The following is a 22,948-nucleotide window of genomic DNA, read 5'->3' on the forward strand; positions in this document are numbered from 1 at the left end:
CTCTCTGGCATGATGAGAAGGACAATAATATAGAACTGCAATGATTAGTCAATTAATCGATCGACAGAAAATTCTCTGGTTCCAGCTTCTTAAATGGGGATATTTTCTGGTTTCTTTAGTAATCTGAATATCTTTGGGTTGTGGACTGTTGGTCGGGACAAAACAAGACATTTGAGGTTGAATCTTCAGCTTTAGAAAACAGTGATTGACATTTCATAGACCAAACAACTAATTAATTAACAGATTAATCGACAATGAAAATAACTGTTAGTTGCAGCCCACAATAATATTTTTTTTACTATCAGCTGTCACGTATGTGGGTATGCACAGTAAATCCTTCATAAATAATGACTAAAACATGTTTCCATTGATACAGATTGATACTGATCTGCTTTTTCTTTTAAGCTCCTCATTTGAAGGCAGACAGTAACACATCTGAATCTTCATCATGGCTGCTCATCCACTCTGCAAGTTCTGTGTAAGGCTGTGAAGAAGAGTGAGAACCACAAAAAAGTGTTGAAGACATTATTTTGAAAATTCATTGCTGAATAAAACTCTAAAAATGTTTCTTTTTAATCTGAAATATATTTTATATATATATATATATATATATATATATATATTTATTTTTTTTTACATCTTCTCACATTCTTGAAAACCCTGCAAGATCAAATCTGATCCATATTAATGCAATGATGAATCCAAATGAAATGAATTTGCATGTATTTATAAAACAGGAGCAGGTGAGATCTTTTTCAATCACTGTTGGCTTCCATCCAGTCCAATGCATATGTTCTTCATTGGTTGGAAAATAAATTGGTTGTGTACATGCTGCCCCTTACTCAGTGACCCTTGTCTGTCTCTACGTGAATTGCTTTCATGGTGTGTTAAACGAGCCGTGGCCGTGTTGGTGTTTCCCTCCACGCGCCGGCCGAGGCTCTTATCCGCTGTCTGTCGGAGTTATGTCACACACCAGCTATTGTTGGACAGTGTGATTGAAGAAGCCTGATCTGACTAATTGATCCCTTGCCGCAGAGGTGCTCTGACACACGGACGAGGGGCCAAAATGTGTGAATTGGAAGTCGAGTCACATGACTGGCACAGAGACAGTCAAAATTATAGATTCAGACTCTGTGCAGCTTTTTAATGAAGAGGCAATACTGGCAGATGGTGTGTGAGAAAACAGCTTCAGGTGTATACAGTCAGAGAAGTGTAAACTGGATTAACAATGCTTTTGCCTCCTTTGTTTATTTCCTTCTCTTTACAGAATGATATTGAAACAACACATCTATAATAATTTGGTTGTAAAGTGGAATTAAGATGCTGAATGATGCCTTTAATCTCCAGAGACTAATTTATAAAGCGTGAACTATCACTGCCTGACAATTGCTTTCAATTTAACTCAGTCGGGTCTCGTGCTGCCACTGATTACAAGGCAGCATGTGATGCTACCATCTGTCCAAACCCAGTAAGCTGTGCAATTAAACAAATGTCCCAATATATGAATTAAGAAAAATATCTTTTTGAAGCGAAAGAATAGTGCATCATATTTTCAGAGTTACCAGATCAAGAAAAATGAGTTTTAGAACATTGTCATCAATTACCTTTATATTTATTTTTCATAACCAAACCTTAACTAATATGTTGTGCTTCTGTTTCTGTGTTAGTCTGCACACAATTATCTTCCACAAATTGAAAACAAAAAACTGCAACATAAAGAGTCAAGAATTGAAATGGAACAGAAACTTCTGTGAACTGACTGGATGAAATTCAAGAATCAATTTTGCGATGAAAACCTAAAGCTGTCAAACAATGAGCTGAGTATTGTTTGACATTTTCCGATACAAGTACTGATATAGCAACTGAGTTTTAGTACTGACACCATAACCATGCTTTTCTTTCTATATCTTACAATTAGCTATATGAACATGTTTTTCAAGATGAAGCCAAAGTTCTTGGAAGTTACACGTTGTCTAGACAAAGCAGCTGTTCAAAAACTTTCCCTGAATGAAATACTGTCTAAAATTGGCAAAATTATGATTTAAATCGGACACTGTCTGATCAGAAATTAAGTAAAGAAGAGCAAATTTGATCCTGCTACAGTGCTACAGAAACATTTCATTTGGAACTAATTGAGATTGGATACCCAGCCACAGCCATCACATAGAGATAAAAACAAAGAAAAATAAATAAATATTCTGCTACATTCTGGCCATTGTATCCATTTTAGAGTAACCCCAACTGACAGTCACTTGTTTATTTCTGACAAGAGGTCTCCCCACACACTCAGACCTCTGACATCAAAGTCTCCATCAGAAATCTTCAAATCATTTAGCTCTTTTTCTACATCGTTCCTCAGAGAGGGGCAGGCCTCAAACAAGGCCACAAAGTGCTCAGTCAGTTTCTGGAAGGTCACTGTGGGATTTGAGCTCATTTTAACCCATTCATCGTCACTTAAACTGTACTCCATGTCTGAGGCCCACTTTTTCAGTACATCACAGTACACGTGTCTGAATTTCAGGTGTTCTTTGGCCAAGTTTATAAGCAGTGCAGAGGGTAGCGAAGAACACATGTGCTGCATCAGGATGTGTTTTTGCTGCAGCCAATCCAAGAGAAAATCCGCTGAAGCAGTTTGAGCAGCGGAGTTCGTCCCTGTCAGCAGAGCTGCAGCGATGACCAGACAGAAATGCTCTGATGCTCCTTCACATCCCTGGAGGACGGAGTCTAGAAAACGCTCTGCCCGGCAGGCTTCGCTGCCTTGGCTCAGCAGAGCACCCAGCCTCTCCATTAGCATCACCGCCTGCACCTCAGCATCAGCACCAGCAGCTGACAAGTCTGTGAGAGGCGTCAGGACTTTACAAGCAGATTTGCATTGAATGATATTGCTGCACAGGCCGGTAACATCCTCATACTGTCCGTGCTTGATGTTCACTGGACTTGTGGTGTCAAAGAGCATCTTCATGATGGAGATGGGCAGCTCAGGGTTGTTCAACAGCCCAACGAGCAACACGTGTTGGCACCGGGGGAGCTCCGAGAAGCAGACCTCTCTGTAACCTGGGAAGACAGCTCGCAAATTTTTATTTGTGAGCTGCAGCTGCTTCTCCATGATCCTGCTTATTGAGCGGTTATTGTGATACCTGGAGAAGACGAGTTCGCAGTACCGGGCCCAGTGAAAAGCTCTGGACACAGTCTGTTCATCCCACTGCTGCACCTCACCGCTGCGCGCCGCCACGGCCAGCAGCTCCACGGTGCTCGACAGGTTTCTCAGCACCGCCTCCATGTGGCGCTCTCTGCGGTCGCAGGAGCTCAGCCTCTGGGCTCCAGTGGTAGGACACCCACTGAGGAGGAGAGAAACAACATAAACATAAACACAAAATGCCCCAAAACCCCGCTGTAATAAACTAACTAGCAGGTTAGCTAGCTTCAAACAACGTCAACAAACTGTAACGTTCAACAGGACTTCCGGGGACACGTTTGAAAACAAAGTTAACGTTAACAGACGCGATTTTAAGGACAAAGAAAAGCGAACATGACACAGGTGTTTATAAAGCAGCATTCAGAGTTAACACACATAGTTACACTCACTTTGTCTTTGCCGTTTTCCGTTGTTTTCCTTTGGTGCTTGTTTGTGCCGCCTGTACTTCTGCACATGCGCATTGAGTCCTGAGAGTCAGCCAAGTTATTGTTCTTCAAAATAAAAGTCGCACTCTAACTTTATTTGTTTAGTTTAATTTTAATTTGGAACAAACTGGATCATCACACGGCACGAGCCAAGATAATGAAGAAGAAGAAAAGAAAAAGAAAAAGAAAAAAATAGTTGGAGAAAAACCCCAAAACAACACACACAACAACAGAAGTGTATTTATATATGTATATAAATGTTAAGTTTGTCACAATACCAGAATTTTAAACTTCAATATAATACTAGTGTAAAAAATGATACTCGATACCTCTTTCGACACAACAGCAAAAAGATGAAAAAAAAAGTCCTAGGCACACATTTTTTTATTTTTTTAAATTAAATCTGCCACAACTAGCACCACGTGACTGGTGGGTCACGTGGTGCGTTCATCGCTGGAGAGAATAACAGACACAGGTTGAGGACCAGCTGATTTTCTTCCCAGTTATTTCATCTGTGCAGCCTTGGGTTGAAAATCAGATTGTAGATGTTTTCTGGGGGGAGTTTTATAGCTTCGGTTCTTTCGATCCTATCGATTGTATAATCAACGGAGTTCGTGTCGTTTTAAACACGTGGTATCGAAAAAGTATCGATACTTTTGACAACCTTAATATATGTGCACAAATACCCTTTAAGTCATATGTCTATGGCCACACTTTAGATTTATTGGCACAAAGAAGTGTCAAACATTTTTATTTTCCCCATTGTGCTGCATTTTCTGACTTACATGTTTATTTATGCTACAAATTCCATACATTATAACAACAACATAAACAACATTAATTCATGCATTTTTTTGTAAACAAAGCTATTACTAATTTCTGTATTCGGGATTGTTTGCTTCATGATGATTGTCATGAATTGCTTACCATTTATTTACAACAGTGTCATTAAGATTTAGTCACTCACTCAAAGAAAACAGCTGTAACAGATTTGACATATTCAAGGTCGGTTATGGGCACACATTGAGGAAAAAAAATCCATTAAATCAAACTGTATCGAAGGATTGAATTCCTCGGCCTGACCTGCTGAATTCAGTCCAGAAATGTCAAATTGAGGCAACACAAAGAGAAGAGGGGAGGGGGAGGCACTGCCAGCAGGATCAAACTTCCCTCCCATCAGCAGCAGCAGCAGCGTGCTGTGAGTGTATATGTGTGTGTGCAGTCAGATCCTTGTGCGCAGTGAGAAAGACCTCCCCGGTCCACATTGGTTCAGTGTTTTGGAGCTCTAACCTGTGGGTCGGTGCACCGCTGTAAAAGGCATGAAAACTGGGATCCAGCAGCTCAGAGGACGAGTGAGAGGAAGGTGCGCACCAGCGAGCTGAACCCTCAGGGTGAGCACAGATAAGTAGCTTTTTGTGGACGCACACATGCAAGAAATTTTCGCTGCTTTCTTACCAAATGAAAGTCAGACTTGTGAATCTCTTTATGCATGTTCAGTTTTAGTAAGTTTTAGTTACTTATTGTATTCTGCAGGGTTTTATATCCTCCCTTGCTCTGCAGAATAATTTCTGCTTCTGTTGCTTATTTAAAAGTTGGAACCCAATTAAGTTTTGCCAGTTAAAAAAAGCTATTAAAACTTGCTTTAAAAAATCACAAAAGTAATTTAATTTATTTTTAATTAAACTGGATCTAGCACATTGTTTCTGTTGTTAGCTCAGTCATTTCATTGGTTTTAATTAGTGAGTGCTCAGCTGGATTTCAGTCATCACTCATCAGAAGTCCTCCCTTGATCCTATTTCCAGAGTGGTGAAATGTCTGGTGTGGCTTTTTTTATTTGGAGACAGCTTTCAAACCTTATTACAGTTGTAAATGTGTTGCCTCGTTTTTTCAATGCAACACAGTCCAAAAACATATTTATTGAGCTCAATTCAGACACAACAACAAAGAATATGTGTGTGTGTGTGTAAGAATATCTGTATGAACAGGTCTGTATATCTGTCTGTATTCCTACTGACTGACTGCCTGAAATGATATTTATTGATGGTGCAAATGTTCACAACACACACGTCTATTATTGAAGGCCTGAAGCAGATTTTAAAATGATTTCATCTACAATAAATCAGCGCAGGATCACAGCTGAGGATTTATGACCCTTCATGTGAAGCACTAATAAACACAAGAACGGTGTGGAATATGTAAAATGATACTGTGCTGCGGGCTTATTATGAGTTCTGTATTGTTTGTTAGATTATACAGGAGAATATTCGACTTTTGTTCATTATTAAAATTCCAGATACTCAAATTCACCAAGTGACATCACTTTTCTGGAGACTTTGTACCTTACAGGTCACTGACCGCTGCTACAACACTCACAACACACACAAACAAATACACATAATACTCAGAATAAACATACTGAGTTTCTACTCCTGCTCAAATGGACAAATCAGGCCCCAGATCAGTTTTCTGTTGTGGAGGCGAAAGGCATGAAGGGCGGCGAGGGTTAGGAGGACAGAGCCACTCTTGTTTTTTCTAATTGATGTGATCCAGCAGCCGAAATTCCCATCCATATGCTTTTCCTGGAGCAATCTGCAGCCAACCATGGTATGTTATGATGGCTTTACTGAAGTCATGAGGCCTCTGAGACTGAGAGAATGTATATTTGTATATCTGAATATTGCTGCACTATAAAGGTTATCTATTTCTCTTTCTAATCCTGAGTCTAGAGTCGGATCCTGAGTCTGACTCTGACAACGTCAGATGAAGCAGCAGGTTTAAGTGGTGTATGCGATGGTTAAATCCTAAGGCAGAGCGGTGGAGTTGGCTGTGTTTTTGGCCTGCAGCTGAAGAGGTCAGGCTGCAGTGTGGTGAGAGGAAACAGGTATGTGTAACAACAGTTGGTTGTTCCTTTAGGACTTTTTCCTGGGGAAAAGTGGGGGAAACCCAGGAGGATGTTTATTCACAGTCCTGTTAAGAAGAATGCAGCTTTTGAACAAGGATTTACACAAAGATCAAGATAGACTATTAGTTTCTTAGAAGAGCAACTGAGTCAGTGCAGCAGAATAGAATATACAGCATGTGTGAAATATAAAAACAAGATTATATTGTGCTGGAAAGAAGACATGTTTGGCTGTGTTGCACACTGACAGATGTGTCAAACATCCATTTTTAAATTAACAGCAGTTCATGTCCTCGTATGAATGGGGCTTGTACTGTGAGACATGAGAAGTTGTCCCAGTGCCCTTGTTCTGTCCGTCAGCCTGCACCACACTGGACTTGGGAATGTAGCACCTGTGTGTCAGACTCCAGAGTTTAGTGTGTGTAGGCAGCGAGCAGCGTTTGTCTTTGGGAAGATAAGATGACCTTGGTCGGACATCAAGGTCCTGATGTCCAGTGTTGCACCGCGGTGTGATTTGGTTACAGCCAACTCCGGAGGGACCTTGAAATGTTACATAGCTTTAAAGGTCAGATTCTTCACATTGTGTTACACTCCCTTGGTATTCAGAGGAAATTTTCAGCCACTATGAACTGATTGTCCATAGTTGGCAGCTTTGCTTCCTTGTTTGAATAAGCTTTTCTTGCAGTTTTCATCAAATATCCTGCTGCTATTTGCCTGCCATGGGGAATTTAAGATGTGGCAGTGAGTGTCCAGGCTGGAGGTAACAATGTTTAAATGCAACAACTAGATTTCATTGTAAAGCCTTGTATTGTATTCATCTACTTGAACCCCGAACAAAGAATTCAGCGATGACAAAGGATTAAAAAGTAGAGGAAAAAGTTGTATGATACTGTCAAATCTCTTCATCTATGTTCAGTGGATTGTGGATTTCAACCCTAATCACTTACATTGAAATCACCGTAGGATGGAGGGAGGAACAATTACAGCGTTCAATAACTCTCAAAATGGACATATCAGTATTGTTTTAAGACAGACTCAGCTCTATCCCATGCACCATAAACCACTTTTTAAACCACATTGTCAAAGAATTATGAGTTTTTCCCATTTTCTTGTATCTTCCACTTAATTCTTTAAAAGTTCCCTGATTACATGACTACAACAGCCGTTGGAGTGATGTAAGCCTTGAGAAAAAAAATCCTTTGTGTCCTTGAGATGCCACCATCTGTACTCACTGATGTCTCCTCCCTGTCTACATCGCATACAGTCTTTCCACACCAGTGTGTGCTTTGTAACGGCAGCACTTGTGCTTTGAAACTGTGAATATTAACTGCAGAGCTGTGTGTTGTTAGTCCGCTCAGGTCTTACATCTGGTGCCCAGTTATTTCGTCAATTACTCACTCTTCTCAGTAGCAAATCCATTAATGGAGTGACACTTGAGTGAAATGTGAAAGATTTTTACATTATGGCTCATACAGTGGACGCTTGGCTTAGTGAGTTATTGGAAAAGACTGTGAGAAATGTCTCATTTACTCAATGACATCACTTAACGGACAATAAGTAGCTGTTAAATATTGCTCTGGATATTGATGTTAAATACTGTCTCTCATCAGGCTGTAATAGTGAAGTCTGCCGCTGTGTTGACTGGGATGAATTGATTTAGACTGTATGATTACAATCTGAAGGGGCTCTTTGTTTGTGTCTGGTGTTTGTTGAATAGAAGTCCTACTCTTTGAATCTGGCTGGTATAAAAGTGTCTGTTGTCCGATGAAGAGGGGAATAAGAACCGGACTGTCAGGGTCCACGCGGATGTCTCATGTCGCCAGGTGGACTGTAAACCACACCAGGATTTGGCCAAGAGGACAAAAGCACCTTCTTCTTCTTCTTCTCTTGTATTCATTTGATCAGGCCTGAATGTCAGCTGTTAATGAAGAATATTGTCACGTAGATTAATTTATATCATGATTAAAATGTTGAAAAATGTTCAGAATGTCTTCATTTGCCAAACCGATTCTTTCAGTTTTTCTAAATATAACACAACATTTATAGGAGCTACAGTGTAAACAATATATAGACCTGGAATAATGTATTTACATACACACAGTACATACCTCAACATACAAGGGACGGACACAAAACCTGTATAAAGTAATTCAAACCAACACAACAACAGCAGAGTGTGGCCCCAAAAACTTTGGTGGAGGTGAAATTAGTTATTTTTTGCAGATCTGTTGGGCCACATTACACAGGTGTTACTTATATTGTGTCCACCGCCATATTAAAACAGATTTATCAATCGTAGATAAACATGTCTGAGGTTATCTTTTAAAACCAGCAGTTCTTGTGTGTCTGTCTTCCTCCCTTCCTTCCTCAGGCCGTCGATAGGGAACCATGTGCACCTCCCTGAGCCCCAAACAGCCCAGCGGGCCCGGCCTGACAGACATGCAGCAGTACCACCAGTGGCTGGCCAGTCGACATGAAGCCAGCCTGCTTCCCATGAAGGAAGACCTCGCCCTGTGGCTCACTAATATGCTCGGTAATCAAGACATGAATGCACAACACATCTAAATACTCCTATCTGCCAGGAATCCTGCTTTCCCACAATATTAGATAGATAGATAGATAAAAACATACATACATACATACATACATACACACATACTATTAATCCCAAAGGGTAATTAAAATGTGACAGCAGCCAAGAATGAGGTAGAAAAGGACAAAAAGGTAAAAAAAAAAAAAAAAAAGAAGAGAAACAAATGCAATTAAAGGCTAAATTATATACAATATCTAAATACACTGACTCAAATATAAGAAAAATAAATAGAACAGAAAGAATAGATTGGTCAGGTGGATATTGCTACGATAGTAAGGTACATGATTGTCCATGGATGTCAGAACTGAGTCTGTTGTGTTAGAAGAATGTCTTTCAGTCACAGATGCATGTTATGATACACATGCACACAGAGTGGCAAAAATGATTAATTTCCCACAAAATTAGCTAATATTGTTAAAAAATGTAAGGTGCTATCACTGATTTATTTGAAACACTGGCCTATAAGTAGGTTGGCTTTGAGAAAATCATGAAAATTTCATGATCTTCAACATGAATTGAACCAGTATTGCTGATGTGAACACATTTGCAGGGAGCTGGAATCAATCTGAATCTCATTACAAACTATTTTAAAGTTACCTGAATGTTATGAACTAGTTTCCATGTTCAGACAGATTTACCTTAATTGAATAATGGGCGTCATTAACAGTTCTCGAATAATGCACAGCCAGTAGTGAAGAGTAAGCAGTGGAGGGAGCACCAGCTTTGTGCAAGGTTGCTATTGTATAACAAATCACTCTGTATAGCGGACTTATGCAGTCACAAAGCAAACGCATGAATCACTTTGTGGATCTGACTTGAATTCAGTGACTCCAATTTAACATAAAACCAACTCTTAGTTGTGTATGAAGAAAGTTTAGGTTAACGCGACAGACTCAGTATAGTTTATTTTATTTACAACAGCATTACAAACTGTTTTCTATTGTAAAGAGACAAAGTTAAAGACCTTTTTCCACATGGTTCTCTAAAAGATGCTGATTAGCAGGTTTGACTGAGGCACCAATGAGCAACGATTGTCGAGACAAAAATGTAGTCATAGGCGAAAAACAAATTCTTTGAATTCCTCCGCCAGAGTAGGTTACAATGTGAGAATTAAGCATTTGTTTTGCTGAATGTCCGAGAGGCAAACAGTCTGTTAAACAGTATTTTATCACATTTGAGTTTGTTTTAGACTGTATAGGTGTCAAGAGGAGAGGCAGGCTACAGATGCACCTCAATATTTAACTTCTACATTTTCAGACTGTAGAGCTACAGCTGCATTTAATATGGTTAAAACTGTTCACCTAATGACTGAGCGCTATTCCATGGGACATCCTGCAGTCCAAAAGTACATTCTCAAACCAACTGGAAGCCAATTTAGTTCCTGTAACTGACTCCTGCGTGTGTGTGTGAACAACTTAAAACAGCTTCTCTATCTTCCCGGTTATCTCTGGAGGTCTGTGTGTTTGTACTGGAACCAGCTGAGCTATAAACTTCTGGTCTACTCTGGTGAGGGATCAAGGACATCCACGTGTTACCAGTAAATACACAGTGTCAAACCGGTTTGTTGGTTTAAGTCGTGTTCTGTGTGTGCTCAGTAGCTTTAAATTCTAAGGAAGAAAGCGCTGATATGCTTAGGCGTTTACAATTTCAGGTGGGAGGAGCAGTGCGGAATAAGGATGAGTCCGCTGATTGAGTGGGAGGAGGACGCTTGGTTATACTGATGAGTCATATTGTTGTTGTGATGGGAGGATGGAGCAATTTATAGGACTGAGTGTTCGAGTTGAAATGTTTCTCCGAGAGCTCTCTGGAATATTTTTTCCACATACAGCGAGAGGCGAGGGAGAGCATATAAAACGGGAGCTCACTGAGTATTTCTCAAGATTTCAATCTCTCTTTTCTGGGCTCAATTACAACATTTGGAACTCATTAAACGTCGAAAAAAAAACAACCCAGACCCCTCCTCCTATAAGAAACAGAGAAGGGATAAAAAAAAAAAAAAAATCTCTCCAGTTTCTTTCCACAGACACCCCCCTGCCACCACCTCCTATTTCACAATGATCTAACTAAGAAAGAATGGTCCTCTGGAAGTCAGTCAACTGGACACCACATGTTGATCGCCAATCTATCTCTGCAAGTGTGCAGGATTATGACGCATTACTGTGCACAGTCAGATGCCCACCTTTTCACGTGACCTTGTCTTTGACACCCCCATGGTGCGCTACTAGAAAATCCCCCCACATTACCCCAAATCATGTGTTGTAATATTTGAACACTTGGCTGCAATACAAGCCGATCTCAGTCAGGTGGGAGTCAATAACGTTGCAGCAGGGTCAGCTTCAACTGGGAACAGACTGGAGATAGAATTTTATATCATTACACTGTATATATGTTTAAATTAGCATTTTTATGATGAATTTACTGGGCTGGAATCTCTGCTTTCTTTATGTGTCCCCTGGTCAGGCCTGGAAATCACCGCTGAGAGCTTCATGGACCGCTTAGACAATGGCTTCCTGTTGTGCCAGCTGGCTGAGACACTACAGGAGAAGTTCAGGCAAAGTAATGGAGACCTGCCTGCCCTTGGCAACAGCAAGGTACTGAGAAACCTGAGGATTACAGTAGTCTGGCATGATAACGGTTATAGTGAAAATACAAACCTGGAAGCCAAATCTTGGCTGAAAGTGTTCTTAGACTAACTTTCAGTTTGAAAGATTTGACAGAGGATTGTTTCTGAGAGATGAAACATCATTTAATACCATGAGATTAGAGCAGATTGACTGATAATCACTTTGTTCTCTGCTTAATTACAAAAAGAAATCCAGGAATTCTATGTAAAACATGTTTTGTGCTCATTTCTTTACCAGATAAATCATCCCTTGAAAAACAAGAGAAAGTGGTTAGTCTGTATTTTCTGTATAATTTATTAGGTCCAGACTGCTTAAAGACAACAGTATTGAAGTTTTATTGATTCTCACTGAGACAGGAAACAGCTAATATTAAGTTTCCCTCAATATGATCAATAAAAGCTACTCTTATTGAATTCCTCCCATCTCAAGAAATGTCCATATCATAACCTCTGGATGGTACTACTCGACAGAGAGACACTCTGAAAACTACTGATTTTACTTCAATGCTGGTCATTTCTGTCTACAGCATTATATTTTCTCTCCGCTCTCTCCATGGATCTTACTTGTTGATTGGTTTCGTCAGCTCAGAAGCGATCGTGAATCCATACTTTGCAAGGGGCTCCACAGTTTCAGAAAGCAGTGCACAAAGGGTGGGATTGGGGATGGGGGATGGGGGCCTGCAGCCTGCAGCGGGGCAAAAGGAAAAAAGAAGTTTGGCAAGGACACATTAACTGATGGGGCCCCACATCCCCTGTGAGAATTGGCAGAACTACATTAAATGTTCATTTCTTGTGAGCTTTGAGAGAGGGTTTAATGAATTTTATAAGATTAAAGGATAATGTTGCAAATGGCTATCTGTAATTTATCCCAAGAAATCAGTGCAAATGCTTATTTTAGTAAGTCAGTGCTCGAGAAAACAAACTGATTTGGGTGTAAATCGGTAGATTGTATCAGCTTCATGGCTACTGCAAACCAGGTTTGATGTCTTACGACAAATCAAAGGAAAAAATAAAAAGATTTTTCATATATATCCACACTAAGTTTTCTAGATCTTGATTTGTAGCATTTAAAGCTAAACATTTGGCTTCATAAGAGTTTAAAAACAAAAACAATGGCCATACTTTCTAGTGCTGAATATGACAGAGGCATCAATATCTGTAGTTATTATAGATATCTGTTCTTACACATTGGGCTGACGTCTGAAGCTCAGTGGGATTCTGACAGAGGGAAACACTGATTAGGTCATGTTTCTCGTCAGAAGGAGAAAAAAAAGGAAGCAAAAGTCTCCTTTGTTGGCTCTTTAGTGAGAGTTGTTGATGTTTGCACTGAGGCATTACTGGGCTGATGACAGTGGATCTCCTGATCTCAGTGTGAGTGTTGCAGCACAGATGTGAGGAAATACTTGAGGTCGATGACCGTGGGACAGCAGAGGTTCTACTGAAATAGAGGAGCCTATTGATCGAACAGAGAGAGAGAGACAGAGAGAGAGAGACAGAGAGAGAGAGCGAGAGCGAGGAGCCCAAACTGTCTGACCTGCAGCTCAGGCTTTAAAATCAAACAAAGTTGCATCATGATTTATTACTGTTTGTCCGTGTTATAGCTTTGTACAGCTCATGTTAAGTGCTTTCAAAGCACTGAGCCATGAAAAATCAATCATGCTCTCCATGCCTGATCATCTTAGGACACATAAGGTTTATAATTTATGTCAAATATCTGTTGCTTCATCAGCTTACCAAGGCATTTTAAAGCTATAGTCATTTACTGTTATATTTTACCACTTTAAAGCAATCGTCCATCTGCGTTCAAGCCCCATTACAAGCTGGTGTGGTGTGTGAACTGCGACTAAATGATTCCAGCAGAGAGAAACGATAAATTGCGCTTTGTGGATGCTGTCTACACATCTTCCCACGTGTTTACTACAGATGAGTGAGGATGGTATTTCTTTCCTGTCATATTACTGCCATGTGCTGAGTTCAAAACAACCACCCAACTGTTGAAATGTATTGTCATAAGGTAGCTACAGAAATTTAAAGTGTACATGTACATCCGTGAAGGCGGATGTGTTGAGAATAAGCAGCAGGTCTACATGTTTTCATAATGTTAATCATCTTTATGAGTGAAAAGGACTGATGTGATTGTGATTGTCACGGCACTTTGTCAAGCAAAATACTTCCTTATGCTTTCAATTTTGCAATTATTACACGTGTAAAGGTGCAGATAATTTTGCAAGCCACAGCAGAAATAATAACACGTCACTCTGATTGTTAGATCAAACGACTAATGGAAACGTGGCCAACATTATTTCTCCAGGAATGCAAAGTAATTCAACAACAGAAAGGATCCCAGAAAAAGTCAAAAGGAGAGCCTGGAAAGAAAAGAAAAATACCCACAAAGCCTGCATATTTCCAGCATGAGCTCATTGCACCTTTCTCATAGCACAGACGCACATATCCTGTATAAAACCACAGCAAGGCGCATAAATCTCCCAGAACAGACCGTGTGGGGGCTGAAACCCATAAGCATGTCATTTGATCCCGAATCATAGAGGGCCTGGTAAAGTAGCCCCAGTTCTCTAATCCGCCATCTCCTATATTGATCTGTGTGGAAACGGTCCTTGATCCTGGGCTGAAACCAGAGCCTCAGCAGATGGAGAAGAAATCGGTGTAGATAAAGAGAGTACGGTTCTGTGTTCTGATGGAAACTCTGCAGGTTGGGCTGGACGAGTCACCCTGGTGGACGTTTGTTTTCTCTTTCAAGTCAAACGCACTCATGTTCAGTTCACTGCCTACATGCAATTCATCAATGAAAGTTAGAATTTATTGTCCATCTTCGGTTCATTTTTAGTAGCATACATGAAGACATCTACTAACTCCTTTATGTCTCTGATAGACTATTCCATATCGGAGGATACCATGTCGACGGAGTGCTCCCTCTGGCTCTTTCTTTGCACGGGACAACACAGCCAACTTCCTGGCCTGGTGTCGTGAGGTTGGCGTTGGAGAAACGTGTTTGTTCGAGTCAGAGGGTTTAGGTGAGTGTACTTTTTCTGCCAAGAACATCAGAAGGCTAGAAAATCTGAATGTGCGACAAACAAGCTTTAGTTTCCACACAGAGACACAAAACTGCGAGGCTTTGGATGTCACTGGCACTGCCAGGGCAGCAGACTCAGATTTCTATCTCCTGTGAATGGCCTGATTGTACACGTAGAGCATCACACAGGTTTCTTCTCCTCCCCTCTGCGGCTCACGTCTCCAGACTCTGCTTCAACTCCTTTGACATCCACATCAAGCTCACAAGGGCAGAAGTCTGCTGGGAGCACTCTGAGAGGGGCAGCTCTACCTGCCGATAACAACACATGCATCTCGAATACTGTGCACAAAATGTCTGGAGGAAAAACAAAGGGAGCACAGACAGAAGGGTGTGAGTTAGTGGGAAAGTAGGCCAACGCTATGCAAATGTTTTCCTCAGCTCAGAGAAGGTACATTTTGCTCTCCTCTTCATTCACATACTCAGTGTGTTATCTATGTTTCTCTAATCAAGGATTTCTAGCATCAATGAAAAATATGTTAGCGGTTAAGATATTTCTGGACTGAAATATCGTCCATACAATCAGATGTACAGTATGTGACCTTGCAAATAACAGAAATACCAAGAATATTTATGCATTCCTCTAATTTGTGACTAATAGCTGGTCGACCGTCGCTAAGTAATTTAAACTATGCAAATCATTTACAGTAAATCATTTCAGTAAGCTATAAACATTGAGCTAGAAGCACCTTCAAATGCATGAATCTATAGTTATGATTAAAATGGTGTGAAAAAAAACATTAGAAAACAGCAGCTGACAACTGTCTTTCTTTCTTTTTTTATTTCTCTTTCCTTCTTTTCTCTGTTTCTGGATGGATTTATCAGTTCAGCCGTAGATGTAACAACACCAGGTTTGCTATAATGCAGTGGAACACTCTCTGTAATGCATGGTGTGGTGTGTCACATGTATTGTACATCCTGTGTCCACTCTAACAATCTGGTCTGATATCCGGTTATGTTAAAACAAACACCCCAAGTCTTTGTATATATCCAAGCTCTAAACAATACTCACTTTCATTTGATTCGGGATCAAACAAGATTGCAAAGGAAAGGAACATTTGTGTGCATGAAGTTCATGAACTCATTTTTAGCCATGCTAGCAGCATACAGATGGCCAGTTGGATCATCCGCTACTTTAGTCCAGACTGAAATATTGCAACAACCACTGGATGGATTGGGAAAAGGTTAATCTAAGTAATGTGTCCAATCAAGCCTCAGCTGCACCTTGTGTTTACAGCGTCACACAGCCGCAAGCATGGCTATAGATTCATACCAGTGTCCTTTTCATCAAATAGCCTCTCATTGTCACTCATTGCCTTATGACAGATGCCATATAATATCTATATACAGTGATTACACATTTCTAAAACTTTATCTCTCTCTGTAGTTCTTCACAAGCAGCCACGAGAAGTGTGCCTCTGTCTGTTAGAGTTGGGGCGGATTGCATCCCGGTACAGTCCTGTTTTTTTATATATTTCTGCATATACTTTATACTATTTTTACTGTTACTACTGTTGTTACTACGTTACTGTTACTACTTATGGAATGACATCACTCTTTGTTTCCTTGTCTAGGTACAATGTGGAGCCTCCTGGCCTTATAAAACTGGAGAAAGAGATCGAACAAGAAGAGAGAGCACCTCTACCTCTTCCATCACCTGTATCACCAGTTCAGCCTCTCCCTCAATCTCCCTCATCATCTCCTTCCCCATCTCCGTCCCCCTCCCCGACTCCCACCAAGACTCCCACCAACAGTTCCAGCAAGAAAAGTACAGGGAAGCTGTTGGATGATGCCGTAAGTCGGTAGTTCATGTGTGGTTTAGCTTCTATTTTTGATCTCAGAGGAGGAATATTTATAATATCTTTACTTGTGTGTGTTACAGGTAAGACATATCGCTGACGATCCCCCCTGCAGGTGCCCGAATAAATTCTGTGTAGAGAGGCAGTCGCAGGGTCGATACCGTGTTGGGGAGAAAATGCTTTTCATACGAGTGAGTATATTATAATATCATACTATATTATGACATATGTATGATAAACGCTTTGGTTTTGAACAGTGGTGGAAAAGTTTTGAATACTTTACTTAATTAAACTGAAATTAGCCAATTTAAAGTAAAAGACTTGGTTTTAAAGTTAAGTACCAGATATATAATATGTAACTGCACATCAAGAGTAAAAATACCTCTGAAGAATGGTTGCAGTATCTGAGTGTGATATTGTTAATTAACATGTAATTTCATTGTTGAGAGTGATCCAGGTGGCATTAAGTCTAAGTACTTTATCAGTGGTGACCAAGTATATTTACTCAATTACTGTCCTACAATGTAATTTTGTGGTACTTCTACTTCACTCAAGTACTTTGCTTCCATTTTATGCTACTTACTTCACTGCATTTCAGAGGCAAATATTGTACCTTTTACTCTACATTCATCCAGCAGTTACACTTACTAACAACTTTACAGATTAATATTTGACAGACAAAATACAACAGCACATTAAATATGATACATTTACAGCCGGATTAACCTCCTATTGTGCCCTGGAGCAGAGGTTTGTTGTTTGACCCCTATTATACATGGTAGTACTCTAGACCTTAAATGATTGGTTCATTAGTCAATTGGCAGAATATTAATTTTCAACTATTTTGATAACTGATTAATCGTTTGACCATTTTTTAAAGCAAATAAATAAATAAATAAATAAATAACTGGTACAAGCTGCTCAAATGTGAATAGTTGGCAGTTTTCCCAGTCATCCATGATGGTAAACTCAACATCTTTGGGATTGTTGTGACAAGTCATCTGTTAACTTCAGGGAATGATGATGCATTCCTCACTATTTTCTGACATTTTAACAGTTAATTGAATATTAAAGAAAATAAATGTCAGACCTATTAATAATGAATATGATTACAGTACTCCTATGATGGAATAATACTACTTTGCCCCAAGTTTTCTGTCTGCAGTTTGGTAAAACACAACTTTACAACAAATGAACACAATATAAATGAAAACAATTCAGGTATTAGAACTAGTCCTTCTTCAAGACCAGGACCACAAGAGGGAGGATGGAGTACATGTCATAGTTAATATTGCACTTCAGTGGTGTAAATTTCTTGGGGCTTTGGGGTCCTTTCTCTGGGATTTTGGGGTCCCTGGAGGTCTAGGGTGCTGGGGCAGTTGCATTGTAATAGAATGAACCAGCCAACAGTGTCAAAACAGAAAATGAGCTCCACTTTGACCAGAAGCAACATTAAAATACTGCTTACATGTCAATGCATCACTAATCCAACATTGACAGGGACCTGCCTACTGAGTACTTTTATTTCTGATATGTTAAGTACGTCTTGTTGATGATACTTCTGTACTTTTACTGAAGTAAAATTTTGAACGCATAAGCACTTCTTCCATCACTGTGTTTCATTAACTGCCAGCTACTTTATAGTCCCTCAATGCATCACATAACTGAATAATAAAAAACAGTAAGTAATTATTAACTGCAAATGCTGAATAACTGCAGTTGAGGAAAAATATATCCAAAATGTAGTGGAGTAAAAGTATAAAGCCTAAAAAACTGAAAGAATCAGGGAAAGTGTCTCTAAACTGAACTGGATTTGACTAAATGTATTTTTACTTTGGATCTCTAAAACATTGAAGAATTATATATATTTTATTTACAGGATCAATAGATTTTACAACATTATATGGGAACAGAAAATCTCACAAAAAACGTCGACACGAGCTCATATTTTTGCTAATCGAGTTTCATCCGATCTATAAATTTTCTCATCAGTTTGGTGGTGATAACAATAAGGTTTCACATTGCAGCGCAAACCTCTATCCATTCAGTGCCTCTTCACACAGCATATGGCAGTGTGTTGATACTTGGGGCTGGCTTTGGGATGAAAGTCATCCATTGTGTGCAGAGAGCCCGCCTTTGCTGTGAGGTCTCATTTACTGGTAATGGTATTTCGACAATGTCCCTCCTCAGCCAACCAAAATGTGACTCACTGGCTATAAAGGGAGAATAATAACCACACATTTCCATACGATCTAATGACCAGGTTATTACTTGGAAAATATTTTGCTAAGCTATATCACCTAATTCTGGCTGTTGCGTTAATTACATCTGAATCTATCAGCCCAGGAAATGTTTCTCCACTTCCTCTGAGTGGAGGGAGAAAGGCTATTGGAGAAAGATAAATTATCCGGCTAGCACAGATTAGAGAAGTAGCATTGGTCCCCTTGGGATCCTGGTTACTTGGCAACCCACAACCAGGATTCACACCTCTAAGAATGTGATTCATACTCACACTCTTCAGGATGTGCAGACATTGAAAAGAGGATTTACTCTTGGATGTCCTCTGCTGTCTGCATATTATATTGCAGCTACTGATATCAAATTCAACCAAATCACATCTCAAGCATTGCGAGGTTTGAATCAACAAAACTGTTTTGAAATATGAAACGAACAGAATAAAATTTATAAATAATAAATGTCTACGCAGCTAGAACATGAGATGCTGTGTAAATCTGAATATTTGTCATTATTTGATGCCTTTTCAATGACTGAATGATTCAGTCTTCATAGTGTTGCTGAGCAACCAAGGACAAATGGTGAGAAGCTCGCTGTGGCTTAATGATGTCTGCACTAGCTTACATGTGAAGTACAGTAAATATTTATACAGCCCAAAATCACAAATTTGCCTCAAAAGGCTTTACAATCTGTACGTCAACCTCTATCCTTCGACCATCAATTCAAAAACCCTTCAACAGACACAAGGAAGAAACCTCAGTGAAAGCAATAAGAGGCAACCTTCTTCCAGGACAGACACAGACTACATGGAACAGATGTCATTTGACCCGAGTAGACAGAATTAACAATAGTAATACTACACAAAAATTACACATGTATTATGTGTTATCGTGTAGTATATGAGAGACGTCATTTGATCAGGCCAAAGGAAGAGTTAATCCCTCTTTCCTCTGTCTCAGCCAGCACTCTTCACGGTGAAGATGCTTTAATTAAAATTCCTCAGATGGTTTGACTCCCCAGCAGCTGCTTCCACAGAAAAGGTATGAATACAGTGAGGCCAGTCACTGTCTGTAAGGCAGCCGTGGAGCAAGGACAAGAGCAGCACGCAGCACAAACTGTAGAAGAGTCTACTCCACAATAATGTGTACAGCCTGAGAGACTGACCTTCTCAGCTCCTGGAATAAATGAGGTGGTTGTAGCTCCAACAAGAGGGCAGAGTAACACCGCAGTGTTTGTGAGGAGTGCTGTCCCCAGCTCAGCCCCGGGCCTCTGTCCTTCACTGCGCTGCTGAGGAGGGAGTTGCTCCGGCAAGGGTCTCGTCCCAAAGCAGCGTGATTGAAACCCCTCAGCATCACACAGGTCCATTAAATCCACAGTCACAAAGCCTGAAGGCCTGTTGCTGGTGATTGGAATCACTGCCCCGCCAATGCCCTCTAGATTGATTCTTTTAAGAGGCTTATAAATGTTGCATGTTATGCTGCTGCTGCAGGGCAGGAAGCCTCATATCTGACTAGACTGAGGTGACAATCTCATGAGGTAGTTTATCAAACAATTAGGTTTGATATTTTTCAGAATCATTCTGGTGCTGTTTGTGTTTTAAAGAAATCAAATATTGCACCCTAATATTCTTCATAATAACCTGTTTATTTACCATTTCTTCTCAAAAGCTCATTCGGTAAACAAGCTTGTTTTAGTGGAGGTGTAATGACGTGTTAATGAGGTAGGGGGGCTGAGAAGCCTCCATAGTGAGGTGGACATGTTTAATGTGCAGGGCCTCTGGGGAATGTAAGTGTCTGAGCATCCAATAAGCCAGAGCCTTTTATTTCTTCTTCTCTTTATTATAATGGGCGATGTTGCCATGGTACCCAACCTTGAGAATGTGCCCTGATGTAGCAGGTGGCAGGATTTTGAAGCAAATGTATCAGATTAGATGATGGAGAAAAAATACTGCATATTATTTCTTGGCTAAGCAGAGCATGTCATTTTTAGATTTGGTGCCTTTTAGGGATGAAATGGCCATTGGTGGAATATTTCTGTTATGTATCCTAGAAATCTGTCTTGTGTTTGTCAGTAGCTTGCTCTACATGGCATTAGGCCAGCAGGAGAGGGAGAAAGCTTCCCTCCAGGGACATCAACCAGTCCACATCAATCAGCAAGCTGTGACATCAAAGCCATGCTTAACTGTTCGTTCAACTTCAACCGAAAGCCTCAATCAGGGAAATGACATGAGTACTATAGAAAGACGGGCTCAGCGACAGCCAGTTAAAGCTCTCCTCCTGACACTATAATCCTATTCCTCTCTCTCTCTGCAGATGCTGCACAACAAGCACGTGATGGTGCGCGTTGGTGGAGGCTGGGAGACCTTTGAGAGCTACCTGCTGAAACATGACCCATGCCGCATGCTCCAAATCTCTCGGGTGGAGGGCAAGATGTCCCCCGTCAGCAGCAAGTCCCCCAACATCAAGGACCTGACACCTGACAGCTACCTGGTAGTGGCGGCCCACTACCGCAGCAAAAAGTGAAGACATGAGACTGAAAAGTGCCATCGATGAAAGGATGAGGAGGATGAATGATTGCTGTTGTTTACTCAGAAGCCAGGTGGAACGTGGCTGTGCGATATAATCCTGTTCATAAAAATATTGAGGTTACACACACAACAGCATCCATGAAAAGCAGACTTGTGTAAGTGATGTATGGGCATACTTTTAGAGTTAAATGAATGTTTGTGATCAGATTAAGCCTGGATTCAAACAAGTGGGCAAGTGAAGTTGTACATTTTCTTGGGATTTGTTTTCTCAATTACTTACTGTATTTTAACCAATATATCGCGTACAATATGTGAAATACATTTTTTTATTTTTTAGCCTCCTTCTGGGAAAAAATATCAGCTTTCAAAGTTTTAGGCACCGTGCTTCTTTCTATCTCTTGATATCTTTAATTAGAAAAAGCAAAATTAATTTAGTAAATGATGTTACTGATGGTAAAAACATCAGTCATCGGGCCTGCAGTACCTGGTTATATAAAACATGTTAAACCAGAGTTTCTCTGAGTGAATTTAGGCAAGTGGTGCCGAATGCAAGACTGACAAAGTATTCTTTTACCCTGGTAATCAGACTGATTTGCCATTTTGTTTCACTTCATTCTTCATTTATTTGAATACCTGAGATGTGGGCAGCAGGAAACCACATTAACTTTTTTTTCACTGAGGCAATATATTGTTTCCCCTTTTTTTCATTTGCCATTTGGTTGATGGTGTTATCCAAAATGCCATGACTATGACCATATTCAAACTGCAAATTGGACTATAAACTTTTACATTACAGTAGAAGATTAAGTGAAAATCTATTAACCAAAAGAAAAGTATTAAACCAAAGCCTGACAGGATAATCTACCAAATTTCTTCTTGGTCACAAAATGTTGCTTTTTATACTGTATTTCTTATTAGGTTAACAAAAAGAAGCAATGCTTAGATCGTTTACATGTCGAATAACTATTCTATGCAATGCATTTTTGTACTATTATCATTTTAATCAATTAATTATTAGAGTATATTCTGTTTTACATACTTTCTGTTGTAACGACATAGACAATCACCTGTACAAGATGCAGTATGTATATAAATTGAATTGAATGTATTATTGATAATACAGTTGATTTACTCATTTGAGGCTCTCCAATTGTTGTATGTTGCTGACCTCTAGAGGTAGTGCAATCATTTAAATGTGTTGAATGAGCTCTTTACATTTAACAGAAACATTCAATGTGTTCATTTGTCCAACTTTTTTCCCTGGTGGATGTGGGTTTGGTATGAGATTAGTGGCTATGCAAAGCACAGGCTTGTATATGCAGTTAATACGTCCAATTTCTGTTCATAGATGTATAATTTTAATAAATTCTCAAAATTTAAAACTTCCCAACTCAAAATACCTAATTTGTCTTTAAATAATATAAGCAGGACTGGGTAAGTTTCCTAACCAAATCTTAAAGAGGATCCTGCTTTGGAGTTTAAACCTTTTTTATATACTTCAAACTGAAAAATACTGGTACATGTTCAACATATAAATTCTACAACTAAGCGTAAAAATGTATT

General features: G+C 39.8%; 2 protein-coding genes across 4 annotated transcripts; one reads left to right on the forward strand and one right to left on the reverse strand.

Annotated features, from left to right (window-relative positions):
* Positions 1 to 1,222: 1,222 nt before the first annotated feature.
* On the reverse strand, positions 1,223 to 3,691 carry fancf (FA complementation group F). Of its 2 annotated transcripts, none has more exons than XM_044356946.1 (2): positions 3,586 to 3,691; positions 1,223 to 3,338 (listed from the first exon to the last, which is right to left on the reverse strand). In XM_044356946.1, the coding sequence occupies exon 2, from the start codon at positions 3,278 to 3,280 to the stop codon at positions 2,249 to 2,251; it is 1,032 nt and encodes a 343-aa protein (XP_044212881.1). In that variant the 5' UTR covers positions 3,281 to 3,338; positions 3,586 to 3,691; the 3' UTR covers positions 1,223 to 2,248. The 2 variants fall into 2 exon arrangements, with proteins under 2 accessions (XP_044212881.1, XP_044212882.1); XM_044356947.1 differs by lacking the exon at positions 3,586 to 3,691 and having other exon boundaries at positions 1,223 to 3,054; positions 3,138 to 3,297.
* Positions 3,692 to 4,117: 426 nt separating this feature from the next.
* Positions 4,118 to 22,520, forward strand: LOC122985920 (growth arrest-specific protein 2). Of its 2 annotated transcripts, XM_044356949.1 has the most exons (9): positions 4,118 to 5,012; positions 6,348 to 6,502; positions 8,892 to 9,053; positions 11,574 to 11,704; positions 14,627 to 14,768; positions 16,212 to 16,275; positions 16,399 to 16,618; positions 16,707 to 16,814; positions 21,171 to 22,520. In XM_044356949.1, the coding sequence occupies exons 3-9, from the start codon at positions 8,909 to 8,911 to the stop codon at positions 21,378 to 21,380; spliced, it is 1,020 nt and encodes a 339-aa protein (XP_044212884.1). In that variant the 5' UTR covers positions 4,118 to 5,012; positions 6,348 to 6,502; positions 8,892 to 8,908; the 3' UTR covers positions 21,381 to 22,520. The 2 variants fall into 2 exon arrangements, with proteins under 2 accessions (XP_044212884.1, XP_044212883.1); XM_044356948.1 differs by lacking the exon at positions 6,348 to 6,502 and having other exon boundaries at positions 4,122 to 5,012.
* The last annotated feature ends 428 nt before the right edge of the window (positions 22,521 to 22,948 follow it).

The sequence above is a fragment of the Thunnus albacares genome, chromosome 7, assembly GCF_914725855.1.
Source record: "Thunnus albacares chromosome 7, fThuAlb1.1, whole genome shotgun sequence".
Taxonomy (NCBI): Eukaryota; Metazoa; Chordata; class Actinopteri; order Scombriformes; family Scombridae; genus Thunnus; species Thunnus albacares.